At 35.8% G+C, this 21,674-nt stretch overlaps 1 protein-coding gene across 1 annotated transcript in view; it reads right to left on the bottom strand.

The window, feature by feature from the left end:
- Positions 1-892: 892 nt before the first annotated feature.
- The window catches only part of LOC111514717 (N(G),N(G)-dimethylarginine dimethylaminohydrolase 1), a 34,561-nt gene continuing 13,779 nt past the window's right edge, over positions 893-21,674 (bottom strand). Inside the window, exons 2-5 of the mRNA XM_074182860.1 lie at positions 7,737-7,839; positions 5,157-5,254; positions 2,653-2,877; positions 893-1,512 (exon numbers count right to left, since the gene is read on the bottom strand). Coding sequence (XP_074038961.1) covers positions 1,387-1,512; positions 2,653-2,877; positions 5,157-5,254; positions 7,737-7,839 — 552 coding nt within the window. The 3' untranslated portion in view covers positions 893-1,386. The remainder of the gene's footprint in view (positions 1,513-2,652; positions 2,878-5,156; positions 5,255-7,736; positions 7,840-21,674) is intronic.

The raw sequence follows: 21,674 nt of genomic DNA, 5'->3' as shown, positions 1-21,674 counted from the left end.
GCCACATAGACCGTTACCATATTGTCTTCTGCAGTTGTAGACGAAACGTCAGGCATAAAAACCTGCAGACCATGGCCAAAAAACCCTGAAAATAGCTTTCACGACGTCATCTCCGTGAAATTGACATTTTTTGAACTCTGACTTGTTTTCAATCAATTCTTAAAAAATACTACATGCTTTCAGAGTGGTTTATTAAAAAGTATACATTCAGAATTATCTTTGGAAAAATCATAAAGCGTTTTATGTAAAAAATACAATATGTCATGATCTAAAGAGATTAGTATGAACACCATTTTTCTAGGAAATGTAAATACAGCCACATATTTGTTGAGTTGTTGCAAGAATGAACTTCAGAGACCTATTTTGGACCAGCTTTGGCAATGAAACACAAATGGCAAAGGAAAGGTCTGTTGAATATATATTTTTGAAAACCTTTTTATGAATATATATATATATATATATATATATATATATATATATATATATATATATATATATATATATAAAATATATATATATATATATATATAAATATATATATATATATATATATATATATATATATATATATATATATATATATATATATATAAATATATATATATATATATATATATATATATATATATATATATATATATATATATATATATGATGTGTTGTTTTTCCGGGTGTTCATCCGTTGTGTACTATTCGATAGTCGACGTTTCGCAATCATCTCAGATGGCATTATCAAGACGAGTTACTGCTTCGCTTCGAGAGGTGTAACTCTGAAAACCTACATTGTAATATATTATATATATATATCATGTCACCATATTCAACCTTTCTCATTTATTCTATACATATATTCATATCTGCGAGTTTTTTGAAGGAATGATTTACCAATATATCACTTTAATAAATTGCTTGAATTTAATGATTCGGCACTTGTAAACTTCACATCCATCAAATTTTAAATAAACATTTTCCATAGAGTAACAACAATAATGGAGCTTTCAAAAGTCGAGAATAGTATTCCAATAAAATCTTAAACTTGATAATTATTGAATATTTGTAAAATCATACAAATGGGAAATTTTTTCAGACAATATCCGATATTTTCAGTGACTGATGAAGAGGATTATTTTGGAGCACACTCATGCTATTGACAAAAAAATACACATATACGAAATGTTTTTTACAACATATTCGACTCTCAATAATGGTTTCATAATTTATCAATTGAAAACTCTCGTCATTTCGAGAGACACCAGAGACCCATCTGCATTAACCCCATTTTTAAAATAAAAATACTAATACTTTTGAGTCCTCATCAAGCAGTCAGTACTGAAGATTCTCCAGCATTGTCTGAAAAATTACAAAAAATATTTGCTAACATATATCTTAGAGATTCCTCAAGTGACGGGTCCTTCGGACTAGTATACAACTGGACGATAATCCACAAGACAATCTTGATAATTGGCTGATGTTTACAGATCGTCTGGGGTAGTCTATTTTCTCACCAAACACCTGAAAATTTCATTTCAATAAACGTGTGCTATTTCATATGATATGAGTTTTTATTAGTACGGTGAAGAATAGGCAAAAACCTATGAAATAGTGTACAATGAATTCAAAAGTTTTGGACAATATTGTGTTAAATAATCAACACATTTGGAACCAAGAAAATGCCCTATACTGTGGTGTTGTGACTATTACTCTTTTGTTGAGACGTAGTTCTTCAGAACTAGTCAGGAGATAGTGATATACACCGCTGTATGAGGAAGAATGTTGCCTTTCCTGATAATTTTTCTTTGAACTGAATATGTTAGGCTATTGCAACATTTGTGTTTTGACATTTGTGTTTTTACATTCCATATTTATCGATTTCTAAACTTCCAAAGGCATCTTGAAAACCTGTTGTCATGTATCAGTCTTAACGAGTCCAACGTACATAGTCTTTCAACAGGGACTTCCCAACTTTGACAATTGATAACGGCCATCTGTTCAAGACTTTTTGTTATAATCCTCTCGGTTGTTATAATCCTCGATTGGGCCTTGATTACAATATTCAACCTCCGTTATTTGCTAGATATCGGCCTTGTAACATTAATAACTATATTCTACTCTTCCACTGTGAGTGATGCATGCCGACCACTAAACAAGAAACAGCTGATTCTGTTAGTCTACTAAGTTTTTTGTCAAGTCCTTTATTACCATCGAATATTTGGAGATCGAATGTAAATCAGATGCTATTTTCCAATAAACATTCAAAATTATATGAGAGATGAATTGGAATAGAGTAAAATGCGTGAGGAAGATGAAAAACAAGGATGATTAAAGAGATGATCAAATAATTGAAATATTATCTACTCATGAGATGGAAATGTAAAATAAAGACAAATTTTGTATACACTGATCCATTGTTGTTTAAAATCTGTTTCTCCATTAACCAGCTGTCGCACCACTACGAACGACAACCCTCAGAAGTCGAAACTTGTGCGAGCTAAGAACTAACGAGGTTTCACCTTTCAACGTGTGATTCCTAACACGTTACCTGACATTACTTGATGAAAATCAAGTAATCAACAGTAATCATGATAATAATTCTATATTGCAGAATGAAGACACTTAGATGTTACCTGACATTAACATTTTTGAAAAATTTACCTTGAAGGATCGGGGTATTTCTTCAATACTGCGATGAACCAGAGTACCATTCAGATAAAGGACGTTGGCAGCTTCATCTTCTGGTAAAGTGAGCGTTTGATAGCTGAAGGTTGCTTCCCTTTCCATTCTCTTCAGAACTTCTTGGGAATCTTTTCCAGCTCCTACGCACAGTAAATCTGGACCGGCCATCGTTATCAATGTTTTCAAGTGTTTTGAGTCTGGTACCTGCAAAGAAAAGTGATTTTATCTTGAAAAATTACTGATAACAGTCCAACAGATATAACATACAACTACATAGTTTTCCAACGTAAACTGTATCTCAGAAGAATATGTCGGCGTAAAATGTTGGTACGAAAACCATATTAAATAAAAGACAGGGGCCTTGTCTTGTGAGATTTGTGTTATTGTGTAATAATTTGTTTTCTGTGCTAAAAGGAATAATAAAGGGCAACATTGATCTATATTAAATGCACAATATACTGAAGGTACTTAATTGGATAAGGATTAATGCTGTATTGCTTATTATTTTTCGAGGATGAAAAATGGTTATTGTGGGTCATCCCTAAGAGATAGACATATACCATCGTGGACTTTTTTGTAGACCGTTATCAAGGGGTACAATACTGTAGTACATTATTTTGATGTATCTCGTAGGGTTCAGCCAGCGTCTGCAATGTAAGCGCAAAAATTATGTTTATTCAAATCACATTAGAAACCTCTAAAATGATCAGTATTTCTCTACTATCCTATGAATGTTCTATACATGTTATATATTGTTTATTGACCTTCTCTATTCATATCCAAGGTGACATGGATGAACAAGGTTAATGTTAATGCTGACTTATGCTGAATCGATATCCGGCAATACGCAATATCATTATTTCCTTTGCTCTATTTCCAGACTATGTAATCATTTAATTTTCTATATATACGTCCTGCGTGGCGAAATGAGTTACTTACAAGTCTGTTACGTTTGTAGTTATATTACAGTTATATTATAGTTTGCATTCTGTAACTCAAGGGGATCAGTACTGTTTCCCATTTTTCAAAATGAAAAATTTTTAAAAACTTAAATTTTCAAAGTGAGATGTAACATACATATATAAATATAGTTTGCATTCTGTAACTCAAGGGGATCAGTACTGTTTCCCATTTTTCAAAATGAAAAATTTTTAAAAACTTAAATTTTCAAAGTGAGATGTAACATACATATATAAACATAACAAGTAAAGTATCATTAAGATTACAATATGATTGAACTATAATTCGCCATAATCTCAGTTCGTCGAAGCTACTGAGTAAAATGTTATTTTCGAAGTATAGGAATAAAATCCAAATCATAATTACAATTGCCTTTCAATGATGCAACGCAAATCGGTGGCATCATTGAAAGTAGTCCCAGGTCAGCAATCAGCATTCTATCGAAATGAACTGAAATGCAACAGTGATTATAATAATAATCGACTTTATTCAGCACAAAAGATAAAGGATATCTTATTCATATTTACATTAATTGAAGAAAACCTTATGACCAATGGCCAAAGTATCAACCAAAGCTGTTTTTCAACTCAACCCTGAAGTAAACAGATATAATAGAAAAAACTGAAGCTATGCAAATAATATCGCTAACGGTACGTTTCCTAAAATACATGATTATAACAAAGATTTGAAAATAAATGACATGATTATTTGATAATGTTATCATTTTCAGAGGAAGAATAGCCAGATGTTACAATGCATTCTACACAGACGTATTTACAAAAAATATAACAATACTGACTATAGCATTTTGGTTAAATATATTGAACAGATAAAGGTAGGTTGGTATCTAATACTTACAATTTTAAAAAATCATATATTTGTAGTAGCCGGTCTATTCACCAACAGATGCATCTAGAGTACGCCTCTTTCTCAACTTCTTTTTGAAGTTATACAGAGAGTAATCCCAGAATCATCAGGAAGCAAGTTATATTCTTTCTAATAGACGTAAGATGAACTTCGTGCTAATAGAAGAGTAAAGTGTTTAGGTACAAGTAATATATTGCTTTTTCTGGTATCACTTGTTTCGGGCTACGCATTGTTATTAGCCTTTTGAGTAGATATGTGGGATTACCAGTAATCAATACTTTGTGAACAAGAGTGAGGAAAAGAAGTTTATTCATTTTTTCGTGGTTAAGCCACCCGGAATCTACAAACTTGTCGCTAATGTGATCAAATTTTCGAATTCCATATGTAAATCGAATACAAGACTTCTGAATTCTATGCAAACGATTATAATGAACCTGAAGTCATACAGGACCCTTTACACAATCACAATATGATATTATGGACATCACCAAAGTCTCATGTAATTACAGCTTAAGTTTACTGGGTTGGATATTTCGATTGGGGCTGGCTATTCCACTAGACCGACCACTTTGCCAATTCAATGCCTGGGAAAACATTCTTCCAAAAACTGTGTCATGCAAACTATGGAATATGAGAAGAACAGCGAAGTCTGTTACCTTAATAGGTGTACATGGATATTCCGGAAACGCTGCAGCAACTGCTCTGGCTCCAGCTTCATTTGTCCATTGGGAAAGGCCCACAAAGAATTCACGACCTGAAAAATAATTATTTCGATTAAAAAAATCGAAATAAACTACCGGAAATACATAGTAGTCGTCAACAAGTAAAGCCGTACACTCAACAAGGTCGATTTGTCAAAGTAGATTTCTCAATACTCAGACCGCATATTTTTAACAGTGTCACTGTAGTATTGAGCTAACTCAGTTAAGAAAAACAAATACAGAATTTTCGCAAAATATTTGACAATTTTCAAGACATTGCAATACTTCTATGATATTTATCAGTCTAATTCCGACAACCTACAGGCAGGTGGTCTCAATAATTGCTGTACCTATCTCCCCCATCCGACATCCATGAAAGGTCCCGTTTTGATCTCTGTGAACATGAATATCCATTATTTGTCAATACAAACATAGACGATAAATGGATGCCCATAGGAAGTCTGTGATCATTCCTATTATAGATACCCTTTTATGGACATGAAAAGAACATCGGAAAGATTTCAATGAGTGGTCCATTTAAAACGAACCTGAAGTGTAGAATTAGTGGACATCTTCAATAATAATTCACGTCGATAAGTTTTTTGGGGGTTGAAATGGACACGAGCATGTCTTGGCACAATCATGTCACTGGAGTTGCAAAGGCTGCTTCTCAAAAGCTTAGCACACTGTTCTGAACCAGAAAACTGTATACACCTCAGCAATTGTTGATGCTTTATTAAGCTCAGAACAGACCTTCTATTAAGTATTGTTCTTATGAAGCTGCTGGATTCCATCCAGAAAAGAGCCATCCGCCTGATTGGAGACGCGAACATCACTTGCAATCTTGATAGTCTGGAACATCGAAGAAATGTTGGAGATTTGTCTCTCTTCTATAGAAAGGTTCACGAGAAGTGTTCAAGTGACTTGGCACATTTGATTTCATCAAGAGCGGTACATATCAGAAATTTGCGACTGTGGCTGCTCATCGTTTTGAGATTCAATTCAGTACACCTCGTACTTCACTGTTTGAGAACTCTTTCATTTGGAGAACTGCATCCATGTAGAATAAACTTCCTGAACACGTTTTTCCAAATGGATTTGATCTCCAGTGATTCAAATCCAATGTGAATCACTACTTTCGCACAGGTACCGCTCTTACAGCGCCTTAAGGATTTTCCTGTAGTGCTTGTATTTTATTCTTTGAAAAAACTTGATTGTATTGTTGTAAATCATGACCGAAAGAAAATAACGCCGGCCGCCGCTGGTAGCCATAAACCAGGTGTGACATGGCCAAGAGCGCGCGAGTGCACGATGCTTCCCCGCCAATCGAGAAGCAGCGAGAATAATGCTATCGGTTTCGACAGAACTTTGGAGAAATTTCGACGACATTCGATAACGATATTTAAAGGCTAGCCAGGAGGATATCGAGATAGTCAAGGGGACGTTACAGCGCGGTACGCGAAGTAATCTAATAAGGCGATAGATATTCAAATAATAGTTGAAGTTTTAGTTGAATTGTTTGATGTATTTAAAGTGAAATAAAGTTGAGTTTGATTATTCAGTGTAATCAATTATCGGTGAACCCACGGGGGAAAAACGTAACAGTATTTACTACTTGTACAGTTTTTGAAAGAAGATTCGTACAGAAAAATTATACCCGACAGGTATCGCCTGTTTGAATCACCTTCATTCAATTTGTCACAAGATGAATTATATTGGGTATTTTAAAATTCTTCGAATGCTCGTACGGTTTACGACAGAAATTTTGAATAATTGTCTAATACTTGACATGCTTATCCAAATTTTGGTCATTAAACTAATTGTACTGTAATATTAGAGCACCTACCGTCAGGGAGTATTAAATTGGAAAAATGACATAATGACATAATAATTTTATTTGGGAGTTGATGAAAACTAACTTTCTTCATCTACTTTCCACACAAAATTTTCATCAACTTATATTTTTGTCAGTTCCTGCTACATTAAATTCAATTAAATGAATGGGTTGAAAAGAGAAATCGACGATTTCTCAGTGATGTTTCGCTTGACCTCTAATTCCATTTAGGATTTAGAGGTTAGAATCATCATGCCAAAGAAGTGGTAATGATAGTGGTATAGGGGTTTGAGCGATTTTATTCTAATCGAAAACTCAAACTCCAAAATACAATTATTATCTACCGAGACAAAATTATTCATCAAAGAGCTGTAGGAAAAAATTATTTCACTGGAAAACCGTTATCTATGCGGATTTTCGACCACTTTTATACAGATGTGACAAAGACGATTGTGGGTTCCAACAATCTAAACGACATGATTTCAAAAAAATTAACATTTTGAGAGGACATTTGGTAAACCGATTTATCATCACCATTATTTTCGATGATTACAAAAATATTTCACTTATAAGAACCGATCACATGGAGCAGTTCCAGGGTTTATTATTTATTTACCACCTTTACCATTCACTGACAAAAATTGATAACAAACATTTTCCTTTATACACTCCTCAAATTGAAAGCCACATTGGTTTCTCACCTGTGAACAAAACGTCTCCACCATCCAGTCTTGCTTTGGCATCGGACATTTCAATAATGGGAAGATCCAGTTCCTTTTTGAGAACTACGCGAATTGTTTCTACCTGAAATTCAAATTGATAAATGAAAATCGTGAAATGAATAGAAAGTCTTATATAGCACCACTGATGAGACTCATGGTGGGTCGAAACAGCGCTGTCTGATGTTGAATCATAAATGCGTTGTATGAGGTTCTAAGGCCGTACCTTGTGATACACCATATTTGATTAGATGGTGATTACTTACGGTTTCATCAATGTAAACACACTGTTTATTATTGATTATACACTGTGTCCGTAAAGTATGGAACAAATTCATTTTTAGCTAAACAGGTCATTTTAAGAAATAATCCTGAAACATGTCGATTTTTGATGTTAATTTACCGTATTTTAAAATAATAATCTAATATACAGGGTGAATTACGTTCGAGTAATGACGTCACCGTCATTTTTTTTAAATGGAACACCCCCATTTTGTCTCAATTTTCGGATTACTCTAGCTGAGCTGATTCCAAAAATGTATCACATGTTGATTCCAATTGGTACAGGGTGGACAAAAATACAGTAGTTGTGTGTGTGCTAATAAAGTAACACGTAACATTCTTTATTAGGTAAATTAACAATATTATCAAAAATACTTATTGTCTAGCGGCAATTGGTTTAAATGTAACACCCCGTAGTTTGCTACATGTTTAGAGTAACAAAAATGAGCTGTTTCCAAACATGTTTGGTACTTGTGGTCTAGCAGACAGAATATGAAAGAAATTATTTCTTATCTACATTCATAAAAAACATAGTCGTCTAGTTTTTTGTGAAATATCATTATTTGTTTAGTAATTTATTGATGTTCAGTGACAGTTTAGTACTACAATATTTTTGGTATTCGTGAATATTCGAATGATTGCTTAGATTTAATTGGAAGTAGAAATGGAGTTAAGTGTAAAACAAAGAATTGAAATACTTATGATGATTGGGTATGGAGACAGATAGCGAACTCAGATGGAAGTGTGCAATTTGTTTAATGATAAATATCCAGAAAGACCTATAACGCGTTCAACAGTCAGTAAGCTGGAAACGAAATTTCGAGAAACTGGTACAGTTGCAAATGTACGCAAATTAGGTCGTCCCCCTGCAAATTCTGATACAGCATTAGATGTTTTACTGAGTTTTGAAGAAGATACGCACACTTCTGTTCGTAAAGTTAGTCGCGAAATCGGTGTTGGCAAAACAACGGTACACAAACTATTGAAGCTTGAAAAATGGCATCCTTATAAAATCAAACTTGTGCAAGAATTAAACGAAGATGATCCCGATAGACGACTCCAATTTTGCGAAGAAATGATGGATAAATGTCACCGAGACCCTCTCTTGATACAAAACATTATTTTTTCTGATGAGTCCACTTTCACGTTAAATGGTGAGGTTAACCGTCAGAATTGTAGATACTGGGCAAAAGAAAACCCCCACTGGATGCGTGAGCATCATACACAATACCCTCAAAAGGTAAATGTATGGACTGGAATTATACGAAATCGAATCATTGGACCCTACTTTATCGAAGGTAATTTAAACGGGGCAAAGTACCTTGAGTTTTTAAGGGGGTATCTCGTACCTACTTTACGTAATTTATTTCCCAGCAGACGTAATCCTGGAGGTTTCGATGAAAGTTTATGGTTTCAACAGGATGGTGCACCTCCACATTATGATGTAGATGTTAGAAGGTACGTAGATGAAATTTTTCCGAACAGGTGGATTGGTAGACGTGGACCCACTGAATGGCCAGCGAGGTCACCAGATTTAAATCCTTTGGATTATTTTCTGTGGTGGCCATCTGAAGAATGTTATTTATAAAACGAAACCAGCAAATATTGAAGATGTACAAGTGAAAATTTTAACAGAAATAAACAATATTACGCAAGAAACCATTCACAAGGTTCAACAAGAATTTGTACACCGTTTGGGTTACTGTCAAATATAGCTGCAGTTCGAACATTTAATATAAAGTCATGTATTCCAGCATATTCTGTCCGCTAGACAATAAGTATTTTTGATAATATTGGTTATTTACCTAATAAAAAATGTTACGCGTTACTTTATTAGCACACACACAACTACTGTATTTTTGTCCACCCTGTACCAATTGGAATCAACATGTGATACATTTTTGGAATCAGCTCAGCTAGAGTAATCCGAAAATTGAGACAAAATGGGGGAGTTCTATTTAAAAAAAAAATGACGGTGACGTCATTACTCGACCGTAATTCACCCTGTATATTAGATTATTATTTTAAAATACGGTAAATTAACATCAAAAATCGACGTGTTTCAGGATTATTTCTTAAAATGACCTGCTTAGCTAAAAATGAATTTGTTCCATACTTTACGGACACAGTGTTTATCTAACTTTGTGAAAGATTATGAGCAGCACCTGAAATTTCTATATTCTCGAGTTTAGCGTGATCAACAGTTTATTTTCCAAAACCAATTACCAATACCTTTGCCTGTTTGAAAATTTGAACACGTATTGAATTGATTGCTAGTTTATTAATAGACATCGAATTCAATCAGATGGAAAGTTTGGATGTAGGAGAGTAGGATATTTGCAGGAAATTCGATAAACACAATTGTTGGACTGGAAAAATTGTTTTGAACGGTAATACCAATCGATAAAAGTATATTCAATAGGAAAGTTCAATATGAAGGATGCGAAATCCTAAATCATTCACAAATAAGTATAGACTGCCATAAAAAGATGTACCAATAAATGACAAAAATTTCTCATATAGTGAATTTTATTAATTCCTAACTTCACGAAACTTCAGAGGATGATTCGTTAGGACGTTTTAAGGAAGAAGTTTTTACGAACATATGTTTGGAGTTGCTTCGTTTCTGATATACAGGGCGTTGAAGTTTAAAAGAAAACAGTATTTATAAAACATCATAAATATCCTTACACCGATTCGGTTGAAATTTGCTGCAGTTATTTGAAGTGATAAAGCGCTTATTTATCCCGAACTAGATTTAAATTATTAGTTCGAGACTCCACTGGACCACCACTAAGGGCATCACAGCTCTCACAGAAAAAAAGTACGCCACTGACTTGTTGTATTTTTTTTCAGATTAATTAACTAAAAATACAACTTTTTTGTCGCTTGTGTTTTCTTCACATCTAGCTTCGTTTCCGAGAAAAAAAATTGAAGTCACTTGGCATATCATGAACACCTGTATTGGAGACCAGCTGATAGTGATAGTGTTGTCATATCAGTGAAAATCAGAGTTGCCAACTAGCAATAATTCTATCATGAATAATTTTACTAACACTGAAATGGCTGACATGCACTTTATTTATGGTTTAGTAAATGGAAATGCGAAAGAAGCACGAATAATTTATCTAGACAGATATCTTAACAAAGTATCTGTATCTGTAGAGCAGGGAGGGTGAGTGTTAGCAAACAGTACTTAGATCACATGTGACCCATTGTACATCCTCACAAGGAGTAGTCCTCCTGAGTCATCGTCCATCCTGTCCTTTCCAGGAAGGTGGACATGTCACTAGGAGACATGTTTTATATTGGCAGGTGTAGAGCAAGACTCGCCGAACACACACTCTCTTATTGACGATAACTCCGGGCACTCGCACAGGACATGCCTGACAGTCTCATCTTCCTGTTCACACATCCTGCATAGAGGTGTGTCCACTAGCCCCATATTATGGAGGTGTTTCCTTAGTAGATTTTTCCTGGTCATCGCCAGATATTTCTTCGGCGCTAGCTTCCCAGGGTGATCCTGGCAAGATTGCATCCTTTGGTTGCTGTTGGAGGCGGTGAAGATAATCTTATCCAGCTCCTCCATCAGTAGTTTTTTGATGAGACTCTCCCGTTCTGCGGCAACCTTACCGTACGGGTTAGTCTCATCGATGATGGCAACGTTGAGGTGTCTCAAGGCGACCTCCACGAAGGTAAAGGAAGGTGAAACGACATTACTGTCGTTGCGCAGAGTATTCAACCTTCTTGGAATTCCCTCCGTGGAGGTGCTCGCGTGAAGGCGCTTTCCTGCAGGGGCAGTCGGTTCCTTTCTTCTTTTTTAAGGCGGAGCTCTTGGCGCCCGGCACAGGAAGTGCCTTTGCTGTTGGAGGTGGAGTGGAAGAGAAGGAGAGTGCACTTATAGTTGCTGCCATTCCTGCCTCTTTCACTCTCTTTCTCCTTTTGGCCTCGGCGCCGGATATGCACTCACGCCTTGGCCTTTGTGCAGCGTCACAAGGTGATCTGTTATGTCCAACCTCATTCTGAGCGGTAGATTGGGGTGGACATTTCTGTTCATCCCCAGCCACCGCCATAGATTGAGGTGAGCATTTCTGTCCAGCCTCGGAATTGGTTGTATTTTTTTATTGTATCCATGTATCCCACGAATAGCAAAGGAAGAGTTGGTCACCTCTGTCAGAGCCAGGCTGATTACAATGAGGTTTCGCCCGGTTCCCCAAGGGGATCGTTCTTAACCGCATATCACCCTGCTGCCACTCAGCTGTCGGCACGATTCCTTACACCTTAGCTTGGGTAGGCTGGTCCACGGTGGCATGTTTTGCAATGGCTTATGGGGAGTTTTAGTTCCCCTCACCTACTTATTTCTGCCACTGACCAGGAGGCCGGCGATCCCGTCCATAAGGCCACATTGACTTCCCGGGCAGGGCCTCCAGTCCCCTGGCCGTTACCTTATCCGCCACCTGGGGACGCGCCCGACAGATATCCCAACCCACGGGATCTTAATAGAGTAATTCCATGTGCTAAAACATTCAAAACGCTACATGCAAGATTATGTGAAACTAGGAGTTTCAATAAAAATGTAGGTGGTGGAAGAGCAGAAACTGTAACAACGCCTGAACTAGAAGAAGCTATACTTGATGCGACAGAAGAAGATCCTTCAAATAGTACCAGCAAGATTGCACTGCAGCTGGAAGTCAGCCCAAAAATCGCATGGACAGGTCCAAAAAGAAACCTCCTATACCCATATCACATACAGTGGGTCCAAGCTCTACTGCCTGGGGATTTTCATCCAATATTGATGTTGGTGGTTGATTCATACGAATGCTCACAATGAACATTTTTCACCAAATATTTTATTAACGAACGAAGCAAAGTCTTCACGAGATACCACAATGACCATTTTTGGGCTGTCGAAAATCTCCACGTTAATAGAGATTTAGGTATGAATGATTGGTCCATTTTTTCTACCAGCAAGATTAACAGGTGAATCCTACACGGACTTTTTGCGAGATCATTCACCCATTTTGTTAGAAGGCTCCAGCTTATTTTAGTGTTCTTGCTCGTCAACATCTCGACAACTCCTACCCGAATCGCTGGATTGGACGTGCCGAACCTCAAAATTGGACAGCTCGCAGTCCTGATATAAATCCTCTAGATTTCTATTTATGGAGTCATCTGAAGGCTGTAGTTTATGAAATGCCTCTACTAGATGTGAATAACTTGAGGAATCGAATAATTGTCAATAGCAATGTCATAAGGAATACTCCAGGTATTTTTGAACGTCAGACAATCAATGACAAATCGATTGCAGTCGTGTATTTTATCAGAAGGTGGATATTTTGCTCATTTACTTTGAAGTCGAAATTGTTTATTATTTACTTTTGGTTTTTATTTTATGTTGACCATGGATAGTTTTTAGAAGTGATTTTTTTCTCGAAAACGAAGCTTGATATAAAGAAAACACAAACAACGAAAAAGTTGTATTTTCAGTTCCTTTTTTTCTCAATATTGTTGGCTGTGATGCCCACTGAGATGCAACTGCATCTAATAATTTTCATCGAGTTCGGGCTAAATAAGCGTCTTATCACTTCAAATAACTGCAGCAAATTTCAACCGAATCGGTGTAAGGATATTTATGATATTCGTACCGTAGTAAGGAAACACCCTGTATTCGCAACTTATGACTACAATTTTTTGTTGGTTGGAAACTTACAACTATAATTGCAAGGTAAAAAGTGTGAATTTGAGAAACTTGTGAACATGGAATTTCGCCAAATCGTAAAATGAACTGAAATATATTTTCAAGTTCCCGACGCCACTGAATTTTGTTCACTTCTTGGAGCTTTTTTGGAAGCCTCCGTTGAAAAAATTGAAAAATTTGTATTTTCTACCTTGTTATTAATGATCAAAAAGTGAAAAATTCAATTAAGGCAATGAACAATTTTTTTTATATTTTAATTTATTCGTATTCTTTTTATTTAAAGTTACATAAAAATGGTTTTTCATAATTCCTAGATCTATTTGTTTAAAAAATTGTTATAAACAAATGTATTGTTTATAAGATATTTGAAATTTTTTTGAATAGATTTTTATCAGTAAGGAATATTATGAAACGCATTTGGTCATTAACAATTTTTTAAATACTACCAAAAAAATAAAAACAACTGTTCGTCATTTTTTGTGTAGAACAATAATGAAAAATTTGTGAAAACTTGAGAAAAATTTTGGTTTTTGAAAAAATATATCGTAAAAATTGATTTCTTTCAAACAAGTTGTTTATTAAATAAATAAAGAAAATATAAATTTAAAAAAAGTTTTTTTTTTCAGAATATCAAAAAGAAATAGAAATTATGAAATTAAACAAAAACGTTCCTTAATATTCATATTCAGTAGCAAAAAAAAATGTTGATTAACAAAAAATTTTTTAAAAAACGATTTTGTTTTTGAAAAATCATAATATTCATCACTAATAAAAATCCCCCCCAATACATTTGTTTATAACAATTTTTTAAACAAATAGAGCTAAAGATTATGAAACATCATTTTAATGTAACTTTGAATAATAATAATACGAATGAATTTGAATTAAAAAAAATCATTGATTCAATTGAATTTTTAATTTTTCAACGTCTTTGATTATTAAAAACAAAGTAGAAAATCAAAATTATTCAATTTTTTCAACGGAAATCTTTTTTGAAAGCTTTCAAGAAAAGTTCCAAGAAGTGAATGAAATTTGAGGTTTTTAGTTTAAAAATTATGAGGGTTTTTATGTAAATTTAAAATTAGTTAATTAACTAAAGTAGATCTCATTCGAATTCAGAACTGGAGACCCCGAAAAGGGCATCCAGGGAGGACTGGCAAATAACAAAGAAGATGATAGATATGGAGAAAATCAAATGGGCTGTACACTCATTTCAACTCTATAAGTCGCCGCCGGGACCGGATGGCATATACCCAGAAATGCTTCAAAAAGGACCGGAAGTACTCTTTGAAAAAAATTGTGTATAATTCTCAGGGCAAGCTTAGCACTGGGACACATATCCAAAATTTGGAGACTAATCAGGGCCACCTTCATTCCGAAACCTGGGAAAATCGGACAGGACTCGCCGAAGGCTTTGAGACCAATTAGTCTCCTGCCACTGGCAGTAGCACTGGCTATCAGACCATTACATCGAGACCAATATGCATACAGGTCAGGTATGTCAACAGAAACGGCTGTATGTCGGGTAACAGAAAAAGTAGAATATACTTACAAAAACAAGGAAGTACTTTTAGCTGCTTTCTCGGACATTCAGGGCGCATTTGATAATACGACTGCATTCTTAGGGGAAGATTGGTATATACAACCATTATGGGGGAAACAGTCGTGGCACGGGTAGCAAGGGGCTGTCCTCAGGGGGGGTTCTATCCCCTCTGTTATGGAACCTTGTAATGGATGAGCTACTATGTCTCTTGGACCATAATGGGTAGGTATAAAGCACTGGGCTATGCAGGCGACTTAGTCATCCTAGTTCAGGGTAAATACAATAATGTAGTGAAAGGATGCATACAGCAGGCCCTGAACATTATAACAACTTGGACCGAAGAAGGGCTTAACATAAGCCCATCCAAATCGACCATAGTAGCATTCACCAAAAGTCTCGGACCTCTAAAACTTCGAGGTGAAGAAATACAAGTGTCGGGGGAGGTTAAATATCTGGGAGTAATCCTAGATTCCAAACTGACCTGAAACCAACACTTGGACAGGATAAAGAGGAAAGCGGAGGTAGCACTGATGCTCGCCAGACGCACCTATGGAAAAACATTGGGGGTTTAAACCAGACATGGTATATTGGCTATACACGATGGTGATTAAACCCATGATAACATACGCATCTCTGGTCTGGTGGCCGAAGATGAAGCAGGCGACCGCCATCAACAAACTAGGCAAGGTGCAAAGATTCGCATGTTTGGGAATGACGGGAGCAATGAGAACTACCCCAACAGCTGCATTGGAGACACTCCTGAATCTACCTCCTTTACATTTTTTTGTGATAATGGGGGAGGCCAAGATGGGCCAATTCAGACTGGAAAACTCGCCGAACTACAAAAGATCAGACCGAACAGAAATTTCGGAACAAGTGGAGGAGCACATATTTAATATGTGCACGGACCACATGACACCGAAGTACATCTTTAACACAAACTTCACGGCCAAAATCTTAAGCCGTGAAGAGTGGAAGACCATTAGTCATCCCGAAAACATGTTTGGAAAAATCACCTGGTATACAGATGGATCGACGACCAAACATGAAACAGGAGCTGGAATATTCCGAGCGGCTAGATATCTAAACTACAGCTATCCGCTAGGACCATACACATCTGTCTTTCAGGCGAAAGTGTATGCTATCTTGCAGTGTGCAAGGCTTATTAAATTGAGACCTCAAAGCAAGAGCGCACTAGGGGCTTTGACAAACCTGAAGGTGACATCAAAACTGGTCTGGGAATGCCATGAAGAACTGAATGAACTTGCAAACAGGAACGAATTAACTTTGTACTGGGTGCCAGGGTATTCAGGAATCACAGGTAATGATAAAGCTGATGAATGCGCTAGACGCGGATCATCAACTTCATATATAGGTCCTGAACCAGCTCTGGGGGTACCAAAATCATTAGTACGAAACCAGATTAGGACATGGACCAATAAGAAGCACACAGAGTACTGGACAAAAGTACCTGGCAACAAACACAGTAGAACCTTCATTAGAGAACCGTCCGAGAAAAGAACCGAAGAACTACTTCAATATAGTAGGGATCGGCTCAGAATAATTACAGGGTTACTAACCGGTCATTGTCCGTTTAGAGGACACCTTAATAAAATGGGGCTGTACAACGGAGACCTCAGCTGCAGATTATGCAACCAGGGGACAGAAACAGCTCTACACATCTTATGCGAATGTGAGGCACTGAATCACAGGAAGCAGGCAAAATATGGACATATGACGAACATCCAACACGGAACCTGTACAAACTAGCGCAGGGAACGAGACTGATGGAATGGGTGTCATGAGAAGATGGGAGAATAAACGCAATACGGCCAAGAGGCTGCAATGTTCTTTGGAGACTTGGACTAAATAAAATTATAAATATTTTTCAAAAAGTTGCTAGAGGTCATTCCGAATCGACTGAGCCCTGGATCATAATTTTCGGTGCCCTTGGACAGAAGTTCCAAAAAAAAGGAGCTTGTGACCCAGACTAATGATAGTATATCTATTCCATAAAAATCTATAATCTGATAATCTATATTCTATTACATTTTAGTGTTCAGAACGTTTATATTTATCCAGTTACAGTTTTCTCTAGGAAATTTTCAATAGCATCGCTGATTAAGGTCACATGAAGGGCAGCCTATTCCAGGGCGTTCTTATGAAAAGACTGACAATTTTTATTTAGCACAACATGAGAGCATTCATTCCGATTCAGAGAATAAGTCTCAATCAGTGCGGCAGTTTTCAACATTAACTCCACTGACATCTCTTTCCAAGAAACGAAGTCGGCATAAAAAATGATTGAGAGGCAGGAAAACATTATCTTGTTTATACAATGTCCCCTCCAAAAGCCTTACTTTAATTACTTTTTGCAGAAGCATGCATATTTAGTTAGTTAATGAATTCGAGCGTTCAAAACAGTTTTCACTGAAACGTACGATAAATAAATGGAAGCTGGATTAGAGAAATGGATATGGTTGTGGGTAATCTTTATTAAGTATACGAGTATCGATCGCCCAAATGTGGAATCAATTTCAGTCTCTCTCTGCAGCTTTCGTTGCAGAGCCCAAAAGTGTTTCATTCGTGCTTTTTCAACATACTGTGTTGTTTTGATCTGTCATTTATTCAACCTGACTGTGAACAGTAACAATCCTTGAAATGTGAAAGATAGTTCCATTGACGATATATTACAAACATGAACTAAAAATTGTAATACCTGCAAATTTTTATTTTGTCCCCTCCAAAGAAGTCCCCACCAGATTTAATATAATTGTGCCCGCATTAGACATATTTAGAATGTTGATTTTTCAAATTAAAGCTCTTTGTAAGGTCAGAACCTTGAAAATTTGCCTAGAAAGAACAACTTTTTCCCACAATGATGGCATTATCATTCCATTTCGGAAATTTTGCTAGTCATTATTCGAATTACAGGTTTTCATTAGAAAAATAAGTTTGAAAACCGTCAGATATTGTGAACTGTATGCATTTTTTACATTAGAATTGACCACCATGCATACGGCATTGGTAGTACTTTCTTTTATTGACTATCATTTTTGCAGTGTTTATTGAAGTGAAACTTCTTTACGCGTGTTCGACTTGGAGAGTAAGCTGGTGAATGCGTGACAATAGCATCTCTATCTTTGTTTATATCCTGGACCCGGATGTCACGTAGGTAGCTATAGCTGTCTATGTGATCATGTTAGATGTAGCCTGGGGATTCTGAGTCTTCTGACTGGAACCACAAATGTGCGGCTGTTGGCTCCGTGCGTATGTGTAGTTTCCTATTTTCGGCAAACAAGTGTTGCCCATCTTTACACTTGCACCGTGCTGATGAGGCCAATAGCCAGAAACACGTGCTCGCGGTTTGCCCCCTTTTTGGAGTATGAACTCATACGTTGCTGTATTCACAATGGAAAATGGAGTCGTATATAGGGTATACTTCAGTTTCGGCCTATATAAAAATAAAAAGTTGATGATGTTTTCTAAAAGTGGCCATGGCAAAGTGCTATTTGTTTTACATTTTCTTTAGAAATAAAGCTAGGAGAAAATTAAAACGAAATTCTCAAATTTCGGTTTTTCTCGGATATCTCCGAAACTACTCTGAATATTAAAACTTTCTAAATGGCATATTATTAGGCACATAAATGAGCTACTTTTCTCTAATTCAGTCGATCCCATATCTCTTAGGGTTTCGATATCTCCATTCTGTTCATTCTTATCTTGGACACAGTGTATATATTTATTTATTTTCAATTAATTAATTTATTTATTTATAATTATGTTTTGCCTATATCTTCTTCATTAGCAGACATATTGAAAATCTGTCCACAGTTTTTCGAGAGTTTTTTTTCATTTTTAGGTACCTATTCATATTTTTCCCATTGCTTCGAGCGTTTTCTAGAATGAACCTCGAGTAAGAAAACCTTTTATGATTATCTGAAACATATCTACACCAAAAATATATCATATCTGTTTTAATAACCAGAAAAAGAAATGATAGCAATAATAACATCCGAAACGAACACTATAATTTTAATGAAAATAGAAATGAAGTAATTTATATAAGTACACAAAAAAATTAATGGCGCAATAAATGTTCGACTTGGAGTCCATCCATTTCGAGACATTTTTGAACTCGGTTTTTCATATTATTTATTGCCCTAAATACACTTATTTGCTGCATGAAATCATTCAAAATCCTCAATCTCGAGTCTTCCACATTTTCTATCTCTCTTTCAGCATAAATATTTTTCAATATCACTCATAGAAAATAGTCCAAAATAGTAAGGTCTGGTGATCTTGCAGGCCATATTATTGGCCCATTATTTGTCTCGAAATGGAAGGACTCCAATTCGAACATTTATTGCCTCATTAATTTTTTTCTGTATATAATTTGTTTTTATTACAATTATAGTGTTCGTTTCGGATGTTATTATTGCTATTATTTCTTTGTCTGCTCATCAAAACACATATAATATATTTTTGCTGTAGAAATGTTTCAGATAAGCATAAAAGGTTTTCTTATTTAAAGTTCAGAGAACACGTTCAGAGCAATGGAAATATTAAAAAAATATGAATAGGTACCTAAAAATAAAAAAACTTTCTGAAAACTCTACGGTACATAGGAAGACCTGGAAGTTGTGTTTTCATTCAACTCAGCCAACCAATTTTCAGAGCCGTAATTCAAATGGAAATAATTCACCCAATTATAATCAAATATTACCCCGAAACATCCCGAAATATAAAACTAAATTAAATTTCTCAGTATGAAGTGAACGTCTACGATCCAAAAACTACAACAAAAAATACAGGTTCGTATTTAAAAATTCAAAGATGGGGGTGGCCCAAGTCAGATGACACCCTGTATAAAAGATTCATGGATATATTCTGAGAGCCCACAGATTTTCAAAATGTCTGCGAATAAAGAAGATATAGGCAAAAAAATAATTTGGGATTTTTTTGTTTTTCCTATATATCTCCAGAACCAAAAGAGCTTTATTCGATTTCTTTACATCATTGAATAGGTCTCTAAAATACGTAACTTTGCCATAGTTTAACCTAAACTCAATCTCTTATCGTTTATGAGATCCCCATGTACAGAAACAAATTTGAATGAATGCACCGAATTTAATAATTCAGTGCATGAAAAACTACCCTCGAAATTGTTCACTGTCTGTTAGAAGTTTTACCTGACTACTTTTATGGTCGAGTCTTTTCAAATATAGGAAGCCACTAAAATTCGTTAGAATGTATGGTTATAGGGGATTCAAGGGATCAAAACTGAAAAGATTTGGTTGCAAGGGTGCACTAACATATTCTAATCCGACTAGAAAGTAATGAACTGGTGTGAAGTTAGCAGCCAAAGTCAGCAGCTCTTTTTCCGGAAATACCCGAATGGTCAGTAGCGTACCGAAATCGTGATAATGTTTTTTGGGTTTCTGATGTGCCTTTACGTGAAAGCATATAGCTATACTGTATATTCTGTATCAAGGCAAATCTCTTCGGCGCCGTCCAAGAGGGCTAAACACACCCCCGAAATGAAAAAAATTCTTGAAGTATGAAGGAAACGAAAAGCCACTTTGGAATCAATACGAATGATTTGTATCATAATATTTTTCACTCGGTATGAATGAAAATCTCTTCGCCCCGTCCAAGAGGGTTAAACACACCCCTGAAATGAAAACAAATTCTTGAAGTGTGAAGGAAACGAAAAGCCACTTTGGAATCGATACGAATGATTTGTATCATTATATTCTTTACTCGGTATGAATGAAAATCTCTTCGGCCCCGTCCAAGAGGGTTAAACACACCCCCGAAATGAAAAAAATTCTTGAAGTATGAAGGAAACGAAAAGCCACTTTGAAATCAATACGAATGATTTGTATCATTATATTTTTCACTCGGTATGAATGAAAATCTCTTCGCCCCGTCCAAAAGGGTTAAACACACCCCTGAAATGAAAAAAAATTCTTGAAGTGTGAAGGAAACGAAAAGCCACTTTGGAATCGATACGAATGATTTGTATCATTATATTCTTTACTCGGTATGAATGAAAATCTCTTCGGCCCCGTCCAAGAGGGTTAAACACACCCCCGAAACGAAAAAAATTCTTGAAGTATGAAGGAAACGAAAAGCCACTTTGGAATCGATACGAATGATTTGTATCATTATATTCTTTACTCGGTATGAATGAAAATCTCTTCGGCCCCGTCCAAGAGGGTTAAACACACCCCCGAAACGAAAAAAATTCTTGAAGTATGAAGGAAACGAAAAGCCACTTTGAAATTACTACGAATGATTTGTATCATTGAATTCTTCACTGGATATAAATGAAAATCTCTTCGGCCCCGTCCAAGAGAGTTAAACACACCCCCGAAATGAAAAAATTCTTGAA

Source organism: Leptinotarsa decemlineata, unplaced genomic scaffold (genome assembly GCF_025532065.1).
Source record: "Leptinotarsa decemlineata unplaced genomic scaffold, Ldec_3_MD MMD2_P_RNA_scaffold_2, whole genome shotgun sequence".
Classification (NCBI taxonomy): Eukaryota; Metazoa; Arthropoda; class Insecta; order Coleoptera; family Chrysomelidae; genus Leptinotarsa; species Leptinotarsa decemlineata.
Note: the sequence above shows the minus strand (reverse complement) of the source record. Positions and strands in the feature narration are given on the sequence as shown.